This window comes from Grampus griseus, assembly GCF_964374135.1.
Source record: "Grampus griseus genome assembly, chromosome: 10".
NCBI lineage: Eukaryota > Metazoa > Chordata > Mammalia > Artiodactyla > Delphinidae > Grampus > Grampus griseus.
In genome coordinates, this window is record NC_139004.1 from 97,528,033 (window position 1) to 97,545,130 (window position 17,098).

Sequence of the window (17,098 nt, forward strand, 5' to 3'; positions counted from 1 at the left end):
AGAGTTAGAACGCTGGTCCAAAACCTGACTGCGGACAACTTACGCCCACCGGTCCCTTTCTGCACTCAGGAATTTTAAGAACAAGAACTGACACTGAAAGTATCTTGCCTCTATCCACATCCCGTCCACACCACAATCTCAAGCAGAGGTCACTGCCCAGCCCCTTCCCAGTCTCCCTGCCTCTGGCCCCGCCTCTTCCATCTTGCCCCTACCCTGACCACCAGCTACCTGCCCCAGGTTTAGCCTGTGTGCCGCTCCCTTTCTGGGCCTCCACCCCGCCGCTGATAGAGAAAATCCCAACTCCTGAGCACGGCCATCCTGCGGTGGAGTGAGAAACAAATGCCGGGCACAGGCAGGGCCTAGGTCAAGGTTGGGGGAGGCCCCTCCAGCTCCCCGAGTTCTCTAACAGGCCGGCTCTGTGGCGGCAGGTAGTGATCTCCCTGTTGTTGAAGGGCTGGAGCGGGGCGAGCTGATCATGGGCCTCCTCTCAGTGTATTTCCAGAGTCTGGGGAGGAGCCTTCTGGGGCCCACTCAGGGCTTGGGGCCACGTGAGCAAGGCTTCTGCCTCGTGCCATGGCAGCTGCTCACATAACCAAACGTGACCTCCTTTTATAGAGCCGGAGGGAGTGGGGATGTGGGAGGTCCAAGATCCCCTTTACATAATTTATCGATGTCCTCACAATGGCTGTAACCTGGCTGCAGCCCCCTGCTGTCTCCTGGCCCAGGGGACAGGAAAGAGCCACTGTTCTTTTGGGAACACACACCTCATCTGGCTTCTGCCCTGAAAGGAAGAATTTAGGTTATGCTTGTTTAAAAGATGCTTGGAGTTGGAAGGGACTCTGGGTCATGACTCTGACCCTCTGCTCATTGCCTAGATCTCCTCCCACGCATCCCTGACAGATGGTCAGAGCGCCTCTACTTACTTGCCTCTGTTGACAAGGTGCTCACCCCTCTACGGCTGACTGCTCTAAGGTAGGACAAGTCTATTGTGTCCTTTCACATAATCTTTCCGTTTTTAAAAAATTAATTTAATTTTGGCTGCGTTGGGCCTTCATTGCTGCGTGCAGGCTTTCTCTAGTTGCGGTGAGCGTGGGCTACTCTTCGTTGCAGTGCACGGGCTTCTCATTGTGCTGGCTTCTCTTGTTGCGGGGCATAGGCTCTAGGTGTGCGGGCTTCAGTAGTTGTGGCACGCGGGCTCAGGAGTTGTGGCACGTGGGCTCTAGAGCGCAGGCTCAGTAGTTGTGGCTCACGGGTTTAGCTGCTGCGCGGCATGTGGGATCTTCCCGGACCAGGGCTCGAACCCATGTCCCCTGCATTGGCAGGCGGATTCTTAACCACTGCACCACCAGGGAAGTCCCCCTTTCACATAATTGTTCTTTTTTCGGATAAGAGAGCAGTTACTTTGGGTCAGACCCATTCTCTTGTACAGAGACAGGGTCTTTGGTAAAGATGTGTACAAAGAGTCCTGGGAGCACAGCGGAGCACACTGTTACTTTAGAAGGAAGCGTGTGGGGAGAAGAAATCTGTGGGAGCTTCCTGGAGGAGGGGATACTTGATCTGCTTCTTTTCAGCCAACACTAACTGAGGCTCTGATGCCTGGCACTGTGCCCATGCTGGGGCTGCAGAGATGACCAGTTCATTGTGGTCCTGGCTGCAGACAACTGTCCCATGAGGTACACAGAGAAGGGGAGGGCACTGCAGACAGTGCTGCGGGTGATCTGGGTGGCTGAGGCCAAGGCAAGATGTGGGGTAGGGGCCGGTGGCCTTGGAGCTGGAGAGGGGCTTCAGGTCCAAAGGTGTGGGAGTCAGGGCCTTGCTCCTTCAGGCCTGGGAGGCATGGAAAGTTCTGAACTGGGAGTGAGGTGATGGATGCCATGTCTTAGGAAGACTTCTGTTTTCAAGACTGTCTCAGGAAGTTGAAATCTGCCTGCTTGGAATCCCTACCCTCTGGGCTTCCACTGAACAAGCCAGACTAGGAAAAAAGGAGGAGGCTAATTTTTATGGTCCCCACACTTTACTCTGTGCAGTGGAAGTGTCTCTGCCCTGTGGAGAGAGGGCTCAGGGGCCAAAAGGCTGGGCTGGGCTTTGCCTTGGGCTCCCACCTAAGCCTTGGTTTCCTCATCTGTAAAATGGAGTGATAGCCTCCGCCCTTCACTGAGGCTGGAGAATTCTGTGACAGCAGCAAAGGTCACCAAGCTCAGGGCCAGCACAGGTTGGTGACATGTGGGTGGAGGAGGCTGGCAAGACACTTGACCCCGGGCTCCCTTGTTTGCTCTTTCTGCTTCAGGGTGGGTACAGGGACACAGAGGAAGGATACAGATGCAGGGTGTGCGATGGGGGTGCGGCACTTGGGGGCGCAGGTGTCTGGGGCGGTGGGATGGGCTGGGCTCCCCACCGTGACCCTTGGATCAGGTATATTAAGGGCCTGTGACCTGCCTTGAAGGTGTGGGGGGGATTCAGGACAGATCTGGAAACCCCGGAGGAGCCTCCCCTGGCCACCACGAGTTACTCCACTTCCTTTATAGGCAATGGGCCCCTAACTGGACGACCTTGTCGTGCTTCAGTCCTGTCCGGTTTTACACTCTGGAAGGTTTTACACCTTCGTTTCACTAGGCTGTGGGTCTGGAGGGCAGGGGCTGCCAGCCGCTCAGAACCCTCTCAGGGGCCTCCTGCAGGGTAGGTGCTTGGTCAATGTGGGTCACTGTGAAACACCTTTGTGCTTAAGCCCCTCGAAGCCTGACCCGGGTGAATGGATTTGGACGGGCACATGCAAATCCTCTACAGTTTGGCTCCAAGCTCCCTTCCCAGCCTTTTCTCTCATAAACCCAGCTAGGGTTTTCACTAGTTCCCAAACACGTAGCATCCCTCCCCACCTCTATGCTTTTGCCTGTGCTGTCCCCTCTGCCTGGGATGCCCTCTCTCCCTGGGATGCCCTCTCTCCCTGAATCTCTGTGTGTCACAAATCTTTCCCATCTTGCACATGAAATGCTCTCTGTTCAGCAAGCTATCCTTGGTCCCTCCAACCCAGTGGGACACCTCTTGCAGCTGCTCAGCCCTTCCTTTTATCGCTTCACTCACTCATTTATGCAACGAACAGCTATGGAACATCTAACTGTTCCGGGCAGGGAGGGTGCAGAGAGGATGAAGACCCGAGCCCCAGAGGCATTGATCTGGTTGAAATGTGCTTTCCCCATAGATAAAATAGCTGTAAAAAAAGATTCCTTCTTTTGCTAAAATTATCCTAGATATTTCTCACTGAGGAAAACCAGCCAGCAAATGGGTGCTTCCTGTTTTCATTAAATAAAGGCTTTTAAACATCTGTTGTTTGTGGTGACAGCAGTTGTCTGTGACTTCGAGGGTTCCAAACACCCCCGGATAACCCGGCAAATCCCAGGCCGCTGCTCTCCTGATGGCTTCATCCTCACTGGCTTCCATCAGACTTGGAAAATGCACCACTCTAGCACCTTGGGGGAGGGGGGATTTGCAACCCTGTTTTTATCTGTTCTGTCCTTTGTCTTCTCAAGGGAGGAAGGGAATAGGATCTTCTTTCCCTTGACAGACGGGGAAACTAAGGGAGGGAGGCCGAGTTTCTTTTCCTGCAGCAAATGAATCTGACCAGGCTTGTGGGACCCTAGAGGCGGTCTGGGTGGGGATTTTTTTCTCTGGCCGGCCTCACGGTTGTCCTGGCAACATACACACACATGCTCACCAGAGGCAGGGACCCTCTCCAAAGGTCACCCGAGAAACTGGTGACTGTGGCTGCCTCGGAGGTGGTCACTGGGGTCTGCTGGTGGCATGGGGGGCTACTTCACCCTGTTTGTGCTATCGAACCTTTTGAATTTGGCGATGATATATCACGAAGCCTAAAAAAAACAAACAAATCAAAAACCATACATGCCTGTCTCCTGAGGCTCTGTGTCCACCCCCACCCCACGGGAGATGCTGAGTCAACAGGTCAGAGCTTTAAAACTTTTTTTTTTCTTTTTTTCCCTGTGCCACGCAGCATGCAGGGATCTTAGTTCCCTGACCAGGGATAGAACCCATGCCCCCTGCAGTGGAAGCCCGGAGTCCTAACCACTGGACCGCCAGGGAAGTCCCTGAGCTTTCATACTTTCAGGCAGCATCACCAGTAACTCCACTGTGTCCCTCACTTGTTGACGTCCAACTTTCTTATTGTTCTGATGGAAAAACTGAGGCCCGGGGCAGTGATACGCCGGAGGTCTTCTGTGAAGGAGTGGCAGGGGCGGGACGAGAACCCATGTCCCTAGACTGCTGTGTCCCTCCAGTACGTCCCTGCCCTCCAACACAGTTACAGCTTCCAAACCACATCCCGGGGTGAGCCCAGGGGAGAGAGAAGGTCACCCACAGGGATGTGTTGACGGAGGGAAGCAAAGAAAGGCATGAGAGTAAGCCTCCCAGGCAGCTGGCTCAGAACCTTAGAGCTGGATGGGACCTGAGGGGCCCCCAGGCCGACCACCCATTTTACAGATGAGGGGACTGAGGCACAGAGAGGAGAAGTGGCTTGTTAGTGGCAGAGCTGGGGTTGGAACCAGGCTCCCTTTCTCCGACATAGGCTGAACATGTTCCCAGCCCTGCTGTTTTAGGCTTCGGGTGGGAGTGAGGAGGCATGTGTGTGTGTGTGTGTGTGTGTGTGTGCATGTGTGTAGAATACTATTATTGTCCCTAGTCTTCAGATGAGGAAATGGAGGCTCAGAGAGGTTATGTAACTGGCCCAAGGTCACACAGCTCGTAATGCCAAGGGACTCAAAATCCCAGGTCTATCTGATGCCCGAACTCACACTTTTGACCCCTCTCCCTGCTGTCTAAATGTGAAAGTCCACGTCTGTGACCTTCAACTTTCACTTAGTCTTTGGAATGCAGTCTTAAAACAGCGGGGCCAGGAGCTTGGAGGGCATCTTGCCTGCTCCCTTTCACTTGAAAGAAGGGGACATGGAGGCTCCAGGAGGAGCAGGGAACAGCCAGAGGCCCCAGAGGATGGTATCAGGGTAAGCGGGGGACACTGAAGTTGCCCTTGGTGGAGGAACGTGGTCCTGAGACAGGCTGGGACCTGGGACCGTTTGCTGCAGTGCTTGCACCTGGACAGACGTCTCCTCGAGCAACGACATACAAAGAAACTATAAGCGACCAAAAATAACCGCGTGCATGCCCAGCTGGGGCAAATTATAGACAACAAGATACAAAAAAGACCAAAAGAACCCAACTGCCACTTCCCAAGAGTCGGGAGCAAAAGCAGGGTAATGGGCGCGCCCCCTGCACACAGCACCACCAAAGGGGTGGGCAGACCACCTAAGCCCCCCCTTCGGCCCGACCCCTGGACACACCCCTACCGTCACCCCACAGAAGGAGCCAAGAGCAAAGGAACCTGTTACTTGTTCTCACTCCCCCCTGCTGCAGCAGGAGCCCCAATAAAGCCTTGCCTGAATTTCTTGTATGGCCTCCTATCAATTTATATTGATTAAGGGGGCCAAGAACCCTGGTCAGAAACAGTCCCAAGGGGCAGCATCACCAAATCCCACTGCCAAGGCCAGTCTGGGCCCAGCAGCATTAGTCCTCGAGGAAGAGGAGGCCAGCCCCTCCTGTGCCTTGCCTCCCGGGCTCCCAGCGTGAGCGAGCGAGCTCTGCCCACAGCAGCGTTTCGGAGACTCGAGGCAGCTCTCTCCTCTTCCCACACCCTCTTCCCAGCCTGGGCAGCTCAACCGACCACGCACGTCCCATCCTTCCCCAACCCTGCAAATTCCCGGCACTGAATTCTTGGCTTTCCCCCCAGATGCAGAGTCAGCTAAAGGAGACTGAAGACCCACTGTCATCTGAGCACCCCAGTAGGTGCACATATTACATCACTTTTCTCGATCTTTACAGGGAGGGGGTGCTGTCACCCGCCCCTTCCCTTCTGCTTGAGAATTTGACCTTTGGTTAACTTTCCAGCTCTGCTCCCCTGGAAACCTGATAGAGGCAGACTGCCCGCTACATCACTAGGGAAAACTAACCGGTAAACTTGGTCTGGATGGGGAGAACTCTAAATGCTGATGGGGAGGCCCACATTTGGGGTCTTCTTGAGTGTGGTAACGTTTGTTATTGGGTGTCTCCTTTGCAGGGACCCTTGAATCTGGGCCTATGGGTTTGGACAGGAGATCCTGGCTCCTCTGAGGCTTCTAGGGCAGGGCAGCCTTCACGGTAGAGCAACGCTGGCTGGCAGGCTGTGGGTTGCACCCCATGTCCCAAGCAGGTAAGTGTGGCTACGCTACCCTTAAGAGTCTGAATGCTTAGGAGTAGGTACAGAGAAGACCCCGTGGGCCTTGCAGGGAAACTGAGGCTTAGAGGGGTGAGGCGACGTACTCCAGGTCACCCAGCAGGCTGGACGCCCAGCTTCACCCCCTTCCCCAAGCTCCACGGCGGGGCACCTGCCTCGGGCCGCACGGGGTCCTCGATGCCCACCACGCAGATACAGGTGAGGTCGTTGAGGATGTCATTCTCGTTGTCCCAGTCGGGCTCGGGGCTGCCGGGTAAGTCGCGGTAAGCCACGCAGATGGTGCGGAGCCCGTCGCAGGCCATGGGCTCAATCACCTTCTTCACCATCTCGTCCCGGTCGCGGGGCCGGAAGACCCGGGGCTCACCCGCCCCGTTGAGGATTTTGCAGCACCTGGGGGAGGTGGGAGGGGGCCGGGTAAGGTCCAGCCAAGGGCCCAAAGACCCTCCCTCCGACGGGCTCGGAGCTCACCCCCACCTCCCCAGTGACGGACGTCCCACTGGCCGTGGTTGGTCATCCAGGGCTCGTCCAGACCATCTCCCATAATGCTTCAGGGGTGGTCCTGGCCCCTGGGCCCCAGGCAGGGATGAAATCAGGACCAGCCAAAAAGAAATCAGGCGGCCTTGTTGTAATATCTGCCCCAGGCCATTTCAGCAAGAGCAGATCTACTTTGCTCTGTTTCATCTCCACAAGATTTCATCTGAAAAAAATAGTTCCACAGCGAAAATGGTTTTCAGAGGGCATGAAACCTCCGCTAGTGGTTCCTGACCCTGCCTGCGCATCAGGATGGCTTGGGAAAGCACTGAATAACCCCACCCACCACCACACACACACTGCAGGCCCCACGCCAGAGGTTCCAATTCAGTTTGTTGGGGGCGAGTCCAGGAATCAGTGGGTTTTTTTTTAAAAGCTCCCTGGGGCGATTCTATGTGTGACCAGGGTTGAGTCCCCCTCAAGGTACAAATGGGTAAACTGGGGCCCAGAGAGGGGGGCTGACTTGCTTAGTTCTCCAGGCTTACTTCTGGCACCTGGAGTCAGAGGACACCTGCTCACAGTGAAAAGTCACGCCGTCTACCAACTCTACGCTCAGGGAAGTGACGTGAGGGGGCTCTGACAGGGATAATGGGAAGAACTTCCTGATGAGCCAGTGACTTAGGGAGAAGAGGGAGGAGTCCCTGCAGAAACCTTTAAGAGGAAACAGTAGCAAAAGCCCTGGGGGAGGGCACGTGCAGGCAGTCTTGCTGCGGGGCGTTGGGCACGGCCCTTCCCGTGACCCTGGGTGCCCCCGGCCCCTCCCCGCGGCCTGTGCCTGCGCCCCGCGCCCCGCCCCCCGCTCCCGCACCGCTTACTTCTTGAGCACGATCTCCGAAGCGCCCTTGCTGTACATGCGGAAGCTCTCGTCGGGCAGCTTGATTACGGTGCTCATGGACTTGCGCACGGAGTTGAAGGTGTAGACCTTGTACAGCTTCTCCTCCGGCATCTGGCTGCGCACAGACTCGTAGTCCTGCTTCAGGTCCAGCACGAAGCCCAGCAGGCCGCACTCTGTTTTGTTGCCCACCTGCTTGGGCAGGGCGCCCTCCTTATCCGGGGGCTGCGGGGAGAGGCGGGGTGCTCACCGGGCTGCCGCTTGCCTGTGGGTGGGGCCACCCCTCCCCCCCACCTTAGGATTCTGCGTCCCAGACCCAATCCGGGCTCTGTTTGAAGGGAATTAAGCAAGATCAGCTGTTTAAAAATTATGAACTATGTCAAACATAAACCTGTGACCGAATGATAAAAAAAATGTGTGCCCAGACCCTCCAGTTCTGGAGAACCTTAGTTCTAGGCCATGTTTGCTTCAGATTTTTCTTTTTTAAGAAGTAAAGCCTAACAGATAAAGTTGAACCCCCCTATATACCCCTACGCATCTGCATAACGCACCCCTTGTCCCAGAAAGAAACTCTAACTTAAATTTGGCATTAATCCTTGCCCTGTGTGTTTTAACTTTTTATTTCGAGATAGTGCTAGTTTCACAGGCAATAAAAAATAACACAGAGAGATGTCATACATCCTTCATCCCGTTTCCCCCAGTGCTCACTTCCTGTATGGCTGTAGCACAATGTCACAACCAAGATGTTGACACTGATACAATCTAACCCGCTGGATTCAGATTTCACCAGTTTTAGTGTACTCTCTGTGTGTGTGTGTGTGTGTGTGTGTGTATGTGTGTGTGTTTAGTTCTGAGCAATGGCATCACATGTAGATTCCTGTGACAACCGTCATCAAGACACACAACAGTTTATCACAGCACTCCCTGTGCCACCCTTATGTGACTGCAGTCACCTCCCTCCCTTCCCCGTCCCTGCCCCTGGCAACCACTAAGCTGTTCTCCAGCCCCATGATTCTGTCATTTTGAGCATGTTATATAAATGGAATCATACAGTATGTAACCTTCGGAGACGGGCTTCTTTTCACTCAGCACAATCCCCTGGCAATGCAGACAAGCTGTCGCGTGTGTCAGGAGCGTGTTCCTTTGCATGACTGGGTAGTATTCTGTGCTCTGGATGCAATGTCCCTTGTGACTTCAGTTGAGGTTGAACCAAATGCAACTGCTATTTTGGTACGTCACAATGGCCAGCCATTGGCAATTTCATGTAGTTTGACCTAACGTACATATGTGCAGCACTGTTTTGCATGTTGAAAACGTCATGTAAGGAGGCTGTACATATTCTTCCGTAGCTTACTTCACTCATGGAACGTTCAATTTTTGAGAGTCATCCCCACTCACAGCGTTAGTTCGTTTCTTTTTAACTGGACGCCACAGCCCCCGCCCTGAGCCTCAGTCAAACCACCGACCACATCTCCCCAGTGCCTCTCACTTCTTCGTGCGGCTGCCCGAACACGAGCTGTTTCATGCCTCTGTGGCTTCACCCCTGCTTCCTCCTTCCCTGCCAGGCAAACTCCTCCTTGCCCTTTAAGGACCAGCACAGATATTTCCTTGTCTTTGAGAATTGCTTTGTGGGTTTGTCACCCCGAGTAGGAGTTGCTGTATTCTTTCCCCCCTGGGTTCTCAGGGCAGCACAGAGCCCGGCACACAGTAGGCATTTACTCATTGTTTGCTGGATCGCTCAACGCAGGCCACTCTGGGGTGCGGGAGGCACAGGCGAATAGGTAAGAACGAGACGCCTCCACGTGGGCGCTAATGGTGGGACTGGCAGGCGGCTGAGGGAAGTTCATAAGGCAGGTAAACTCACCTCCCATGGGCAGCCGCCACACGTGCATACACACACTCAGACCACTGGTATAAAATTAACGTGCAGCGACTCAGGTGGAGCTGGCTTTGGGAGTGGTAAAAGCCACCACGGATAAACCCAAAGACCAGAGAGATACTGAAGAGGAATAATACCCATGAGCATTCTGCGTCCCCCGACCCCGCCATGAGGGGCTCTTTGTGGGTCTCAGGCCAGCCTTGCACAGGAACCCTTCGTGTTGTTCCAAAGAGCAGCAGGCAAGAAGAAGACGGAGTCTAGAAGATGCTGCATGGACTGGCTGTGAGGGGGGCAGGATGGCAATAGGATATGTCCCTGGCCAACTGCCCCATCCACAGTTAGGACTCGGGCCCTGGGAGCAGACCCGAGCCCTGTCGGGTCATGGGCATCGACCTAGGCGTACATACCCTTAGACCCTAAGCTCTTGTCCTCAGTTTCCCCATCTGTAAAATGGAGAGGCTCTAGCAGATGATTTCTAGCTGAGAGAAAAATCAACCCACTCCTTCAAGTGGATGGTGGATGGCAGTGAAGGATGGTAGAACAAGGCAGAGCTGCAGATCCCTCAGAGGGTGTCTGGGGGCCACGGGTCAAGCCTTAGAACACCCTCCCTGCTCCATGCCATGTTCAACTATGTCCAGGCATCACGGGCCTTGGAAGCCTCCCCACACCGAAGCTCTTCGGTGGGATTTGATCTGGAAGCAGAGGAATCTGACAGTTTCCCCTTTCTGATGTTTGGGAAAAGAAATTCAAAGTACGCCCCTTAGTCTCTGCAGTATGCAGTTATGTTGTGTTTTTAAAATTTATATATTTATTTACTTATCATTTTTTTTTACAATTTTATAATTAACCTTCTGGTGATTTCCAGGGTTTTATGTATCTTCCAAAACAGTTTTCTCCCCTCCACTAATGAAAGAAGATGATGACACGGAGGACTGAAATAAAAATGCCTAATTACTTATTTGCCCAAGAGAGCTAAGCAGTTATGCCTGTGAAACAGGCAGCATTTTATTACCCTCTGTGAGATATTTTAATTTTCCCCTAAAAGGATTTCAAACAATCTATGGTTGCAAATGGCAGAGCTGCCTCCTCCATAATTCAATTTGTTACCATGAACTTGAGCTCTAAAATCGCCTACGTGCATTATTAAGAAGTAGGGACTCGTCCCTTTTCTCTTTTGGCTTTTTTTATCTTGACAAACCCAGAGGTTTTACTATTGCTGTAGACTTCCATGAGGCTTGCTCTCCAGGGCTCTAATTCTGTAAGGGAGTTAAGGCATTGGTTTTGAGGGGCAGGAAGCAGGCCCGGGGGGAAGTGATTTGCTCCTCATCACAGACCTGCAGGGGGGCAGGCCTGGGGCTGCCCCCAATTCCCCTGATTCCTAGTGCCACACCGTATCCAGCACATTTCCCTGTATGGGCACTAAGCCCTTTGGGAGTGCTGGGTGCAGCTATGGGTGTAACTTTGAGAGGACAATTCATGCTCCTGTTCTGGGATGCTTGGGGGTCACTAGAGCTAAGCCCAAGGAATGATGACTTGAAGAGTGACAAGTTATAAATAACATCTGCAAAAATGAGATGAAAAGAAACATAGCTAGCAGGTACTGCCTCACACTCATGAGGATGCCCATTATCCAAAACGAAACAGAAAACAAGCGCTGGCGAGGATGTGGAGAAATTGGAACCCTTGTGCACTGTTGATGGGAATGTAAGATGGTGCAGCTACTGTGGAAACCAGTGTGGAGGTTCCTCAAAAAACTGCACATAGAATTATCATATGATCCAGCAATTTTTACTTCTGGGTATATACCCAAAAGAATTGAAAGCAAGAGACTTGAGAAGATATTTGTACACCCGTGTTCACAGCAGGATTATTCACAGGAGCAAAAAGGTGGACGCAACCCAAGTGTCCACTGACAGACGAAGAGATAAGCAAAATGTGATCTACACATACAGTGGAATAGTATTCAGCCTTAAAAAGGAAGGAAATTCTGACGCATGTTACAACATGGATGAACCTTGAGGGCATTATGCTAAGTGAAATAAGCCAGACAAAAAAGGACAGATACTGTGTGATTCCACTTACACGAGGTCCCTTGAGTAGTCAAATCTATAGACACAGAAAGTAGAAGGGTGGGCGCCAGGGGCTGGGGGGGGGGGAGGAGTGTCTAATGGGGACAGAGCTGCACTTGGGGAAGATGAAACGTTCTGGAGATGGGTGGTGGTGATGATTGTACATGCGAATGTACCTGATGACACTGAACTGTACACTAAAACGGCTAAGATGATAAATTTTAAGTTATGTGTATTTTACTACAATATTAAAACATCCTCAACACCCCGTCCTCCCTGTGCCCCCGAACGCGGCCACCATAGCACGGTAAATCGCAGCAAATGCCGTAGGATGCCGATTGTGAGAGCGCATGAGAAAATGACTTTCTGCTTGCTGGCTGTCTCTGGTGGCCTAGCCCCTCCCCCTCCCCCCTTGAGGACAGGCACTGGCAGACGAGCCTCCCCGATGCCCAGATGGACCACCAGGCAGCCTCGGCAGCTGCGGCAGTGACCTCGCTAGCTCTTTACCAAGCTCTGCACGTGCGTCCTCGGTTGCATCCTCATGGCTCCCCAGGGGTCGGGCTGTTATTATTCCCATGTGCACAGGGAGGCCTGGAGAAACCAGGTCACACAGCTAGTAAGTGGCCGAGCTAGGATCTGACCCCAGCTGTTCTCAGCTCTGAGCCCACACAGCACACGCCCTGCCTCTCTTCACTAGCATTTGAGATGGTTGTTTAACGAGGTAACTGGTGGGTGATTGGTTTAGAGCCCATGGTCGGGGGTGGGGGGGAGGGCTGTCTTGCTTATCTCTACTTCCCACTTGGGGTAATTAATGAATGTGCGTTGAATGAATAAATGAATAATTTGGTGTCTGTGGGTGTGGAGAGCTGCTGATGGGAGGCCAGGTGGGATGGGATTTTGTCAGAATTTTGGCCTCCGGAATTGTCATCTGAGGGTCTCCTCAGGTGCTGGGCCTCGAGGAGCAGCAGGGGGCAGAATTGTGGACTTTCCCCAGAGACTGCAAAGGCTTCGGGCGGGGTGTGTGTCCTGAACAGCTGGGACAGGCTGAAACGCCCTGGGGAGACACACGCTGGAAAGCAGGTTTCCTGGGGACCTTCCCGAGCTTGCCCATGCACTGTGCATGTGTGTGCATGTGGTGTGTGTGTGCTGTGTGTAGTGCAGTGTGTGGTATGCGCATGTGGCGTGTGTGTGTATATTTGTGCATATACCTGTGTGATTTGCGTGTATTGTGTGGTGAGTGTATGTGCTGTGTGTGCGTGTGTGTGTGGTATAGTGTGTGTGTGGTAGGCGTATGTGCTGTGTGTTTTGTGTCACGTGCACAGGGTGAGAAGGTGGGATATAGGGATTAACAGTGCTGTTAAAAATCAGAATTCCCCATTCAGGGTTATGTGCTTTAAACTGTTCTCCTAGGGATGGTGTTTGCAAAAACAAACAAACAAACAAAACCAAACAGAACCAAAACAGCTGCTGAATCCAACACAAAGGCCCCTGTCGCTTCACAGACCAGAACGAAGGGCCGCCCCACCTCCCCATCTTAAGGCCCTGCTAAGCCACTTCCAGGGCCTTCTGTGCCCTCTGGAGCCCCTGCCTTGGCCAGAGCCCCTCGCAGAGCTCGCTTGACTCAGGGGGTTCGAGGTTCATTGGAATATTTAGTTGCACCCTGGGTTTGGAGCCGTCTGAGTTCAAGGGCTGACTGCTTCCTAGAGTCACCTCCCCACTCTCCCCTCCTCTCAGGAGCTCTAGATCTAAGATTTGTGTGAAATACAATCGAGCAGGTCATTCCTGCCTTTGGGGGTCCTGGGGGCTGTCTGTGGATGAAGCCGCCTCAGTTTGGGAACGGGGTAGACTGAAGACCTGGAGTTTCTAACGAGGTGAATTGTGGCTCATTTATTCAGGAAAACCATCCTTCCAGGCAGATCCTCCCTGCTCCTTCTTCCAGAACCACTTCAGGGACTCCAAGGAGATTTGTTTTTCTTTCAGTAGTTCATGTTTCCAGAACATACGCCATAAACTTCCAACAATTCGGCTCCACAAGTGCCCATCTTCATTTTAATAATTCAAATGTTAACTGTAGTGTCAACCTACGTTAAAAGAGGTCTCATAAAATATAAACTGAAAGTCCGCTTGGGTGGTTTCAGCACACAGAATAAACGTGGGTGGAAAAGGAGAATGTTTTCCCAAGAAAGCTCCATGCCTCTAAAGTCTGAGGAGGAGCTATTTCCATTTGAAAGCTCAGCTGCAGCTCAAGAATCAGCAGGGCTACAAGAAGAAGAAGCTAGCAAAAGTCTTGACGTTCAAAGAGTCGGAAGCGACAAGGCAAATCTGAGGGTGTGCCAGGATTTCTGAGGTGGGGAAGCAATTTCTGACTACAAGATGATTCATGTAGCTTCCCTCAGAGGGCAAGCTTCGTTCCTAATGATTAGAAATAGGAGTGGAAAGAAGAAAGTTCTGCCATCCGCAGAAGGGATGGGGCATGGGGCTGGGGCTGGCCCTCTGAGAGGCACGTCCTGGGTCACTTTTTCTGGCCTTCCCGCTGGCAGCCTTGGCTCTCACACCACCCTCCACCCGTGCCTGGCTGGTTCTGGGCACTGTGATGAGAAAGCCTACTAAGGGCTTATCTGCTGCCACCCAACTCCCCCTCAGCCTTCTCAGCCTCGCCTCTCATCCCTGTGGCCCTGGGAAAGGTCCAGGCCACAGACCGCCACATCTCCTGAGAGGTCTCTGGGCTTTGGCAGGCTGTGGCCCTGCCTGGAATGACCTTGCTCCCTCGCCCGCTGGGTAAACTCCTCCAGAGTTCTCGGGACTCAGCTCTGTCACTTGGTGGCAGGAGCAGCCCTGGGCAGGTTACTCGATATTTCTGCAGCTCTGTTTTCTTAGCTGCAAGACGGGAATTGTCCTATTTGCCTTGATTACCTGGAAGGGATGTGGAGGGTCAAACTAGACAGTGGCTGGCAAAGCAAACTACAGAGGGTAAGGCTCAGAAATAATAATAGAAGTGATAAGAGTAACAACTGGAGCGGTCTGAGCGCTTGCTACGTGTCCAGCACTGTGCTGACAGCCACACATACACCTTCTCATCTGATCTCAGAGCAGCCCTGGAACTGCCTCAAGGCAAAGGTGCAGCCAGAGGACTTGGAGAAGGAGTGGTGGTGAACTGTGCAGGCTCTGGACCGGACAGACCTGGATGTGAACCCTGGCTCAGCCTCTCATCTGCTCTGGGGCTCTGGGCATGTTCTTTAACTCCTCCCAGCAACAGTGTCCTTATCTATGAATTGGAGATGTGATGTCACCTACTTCATGTGGTCCTCATACAAGGCAACATGGGTTAAGCACTCAGCAATGAGTCTGGCTAAGTGAATATTAGTGATTATGATTCATTGTATACTCATTTTACAGATTGGAAAACAGAGGCTTGAAGAGGTTAGTTAACTTGCTCAGGATCACACGGGTGGTAAGTGCTGCAGCTGAAGTTTGAATCTTGGTCTGTCAGACTTCAGAGCCAAAGCTCCTAACCTCTGCTTACTGGACTGGGTGTCAGGACATCTGGATTCTAACTCCACTAACCCACAGGGTGACTTGGCCCAAGTCCTCTCCCATTTCTGGGCCTCAGAGTAAAGTGAGAGGGCTGGACCAGGTGGTCCTTAAGGTCCGCGGACCCATGTAGATTATACCTACACAACCTACCCCTGCAAATACTCATCTAGTTTTAAAAAAAATCTTTTAGAATAACAGGCACTAGCTAATTTGGAAGTCTCCGGATCAATGCAGACTAGAGAGTTGAGGGCAGTTTCAGAATAGATTCGCTCGGCATGCTGGAGGTACCAAGAGAGCACTGGTATTAGCCGTGGGACTGGGACCAAGGCCAACTACTACTTCTTGCTGTCACAAGAACAGGAAAGTAGAACATAGAGGGAGCCCTGTCCTGAGCCTCTTATCAATTCATATTCATCCATCCACCACCCACATATTCATCCGTCTGTCTACTCTTCCATTTACTCATCCATCCATCCATCCATCCACCTACCCACCCATCTCTCCATCCATGCCCCACCCACCCATCCATCCCTCTCCCTACCTAGTCTTCATCTCACTGATACATATCTATAAATTTATTCACCAGTCAATTCACTGACCTCACCCGCCCAACCAGTACTTTCCAAGAGCCTATGCTGGGGGGGCGGGGAGCAGAGATAACTCAGCTGTGTCTCTCCCTCTCAAAGAGCACACAGCCTGCATCAGACTTCAAGAAGACACAGAAGAATCGGCACCCTCGTACAGGGGGAAATACAGCCTTGCCCATGGTCTGTTTCCCAGGCCAAGCTCATTTCCCAACCAAAGCTTATGGGTAGTGTGGGGACATTGCGTGTCTTTCCTGCCCGACTCCTCTTGCGTGGTAAGGATGTTTTGCAGTCTAGATTTCCCAGACTGGTCTGGAGGGTGGCTGGACTTCCACCCTCAACTGAGCAGCCTGTGACTCTTCTCAAAATTCCTCTAGGCCTAGAAGGGCAGTCCCTGGGAGCCCCTTCTCCCAATATGGCTGACAGCCCTGGCTGTGAATCGGACCCTCTAGACTCCACGCCTTCCTTCCTGAGACCAACCAATACTAAAGATGCTGCAGGATTGGTTGCAAGGACCAAGAACCGAATCTGGACACCCTACTCAATAGCTGGCTTTAGGGTATCTATAAGTTGGCTTTGCCACTAATTGGTTGTGTAACTTTGGGCAAGACCCTTTCCCTCTGTAGCCCTGATGCCTCTGCTGTCTATTCGTTTATTGATTAACCTCTGCCTGGTTACCAAGGGATGATTTTACTGCTGACGAACAACAATGCTAATCACCCTGAGCGCTGAATATGTGCCAGGCCTTGTGCTAAGCACTTTCCACTTACTAACTCATTTCATCCTCACAGTAATTCTATCATCTCCCCCAGGAAACTGAGGCACAGAGAGGTTAAGTAACTTGTTTACAGTCACACAGCTAGTGAGGGATTTGAACCCAGGCCGTCTGGCTCCAGAGTGTGAGCTTTAACTACCACCCAGACATACCAGGGGCCTCTGCTGTCCCTTCCACATTGACGGCCATCAGCGCCCAGCAAAGAGAACCGTGTGGCCAGGGTTCTTTCAGGGAAGCCCCAGAAAGAAAGGCACAAGGGTTCTAGGATGCCAGGGTTCAAGGCACAGAAGGGGACACCGGTGCCCGAGAGGTAAGTGACTTGGTCTGTTTACAAACCAAGGATCCCGGTTCCCAGGTCCTTGAGCTCTTTCCAGGCTTGGCAGACACACTCTTCCCCAAGGCGGACTGATGGACCCCTGTCCTTTAAGCCACCTGGATACAGCCTCAGTCACCGACATCTGGAAATGAATTTGAGCTGTGCCACCGGTGCTGTGAAGCTGCCTAATTGAGCCTTATCGCTGCAAAGATGTTTCGCAGCCCTCCTGGCAGATCCGAGAACTCCTTTTTTACTGTAATTGCATAATATACATCTCAATTCAAGCCCATCTTGCAGGGCTCTGCCC

General features: G+C 52.5%; 1 protein-coding gene across 1 annotated transcript in view; it reads right to left on the reverse strand.

Moving 5' to 3' along the window:
- The window catches only part of ATP2B2 (ATPase plasma membrane Ca2+ transporting 2), a 129,550-nt gene that overhangs the window by 25,592 nt on the left and 86,860 nt on the right, over positions 1-17,098 (reverse strand). Inside the window, exons 13-14 of the mRNA XM_082662855.1 lie at positions 7,618-7,859; positions 6,427-6,661 (exon numbers count right to left, since the gene is read on the reverse strand). Of these exons, the coding sequence (XP_082518981.1) occupies positions 6,427-6,661; positions 7,618-7,859 (477 nt within the window). The remainder of the gene's footprint in view (positions 1-6,426; positions 6,662-7,617; positions 7,860-17,098) is intronic.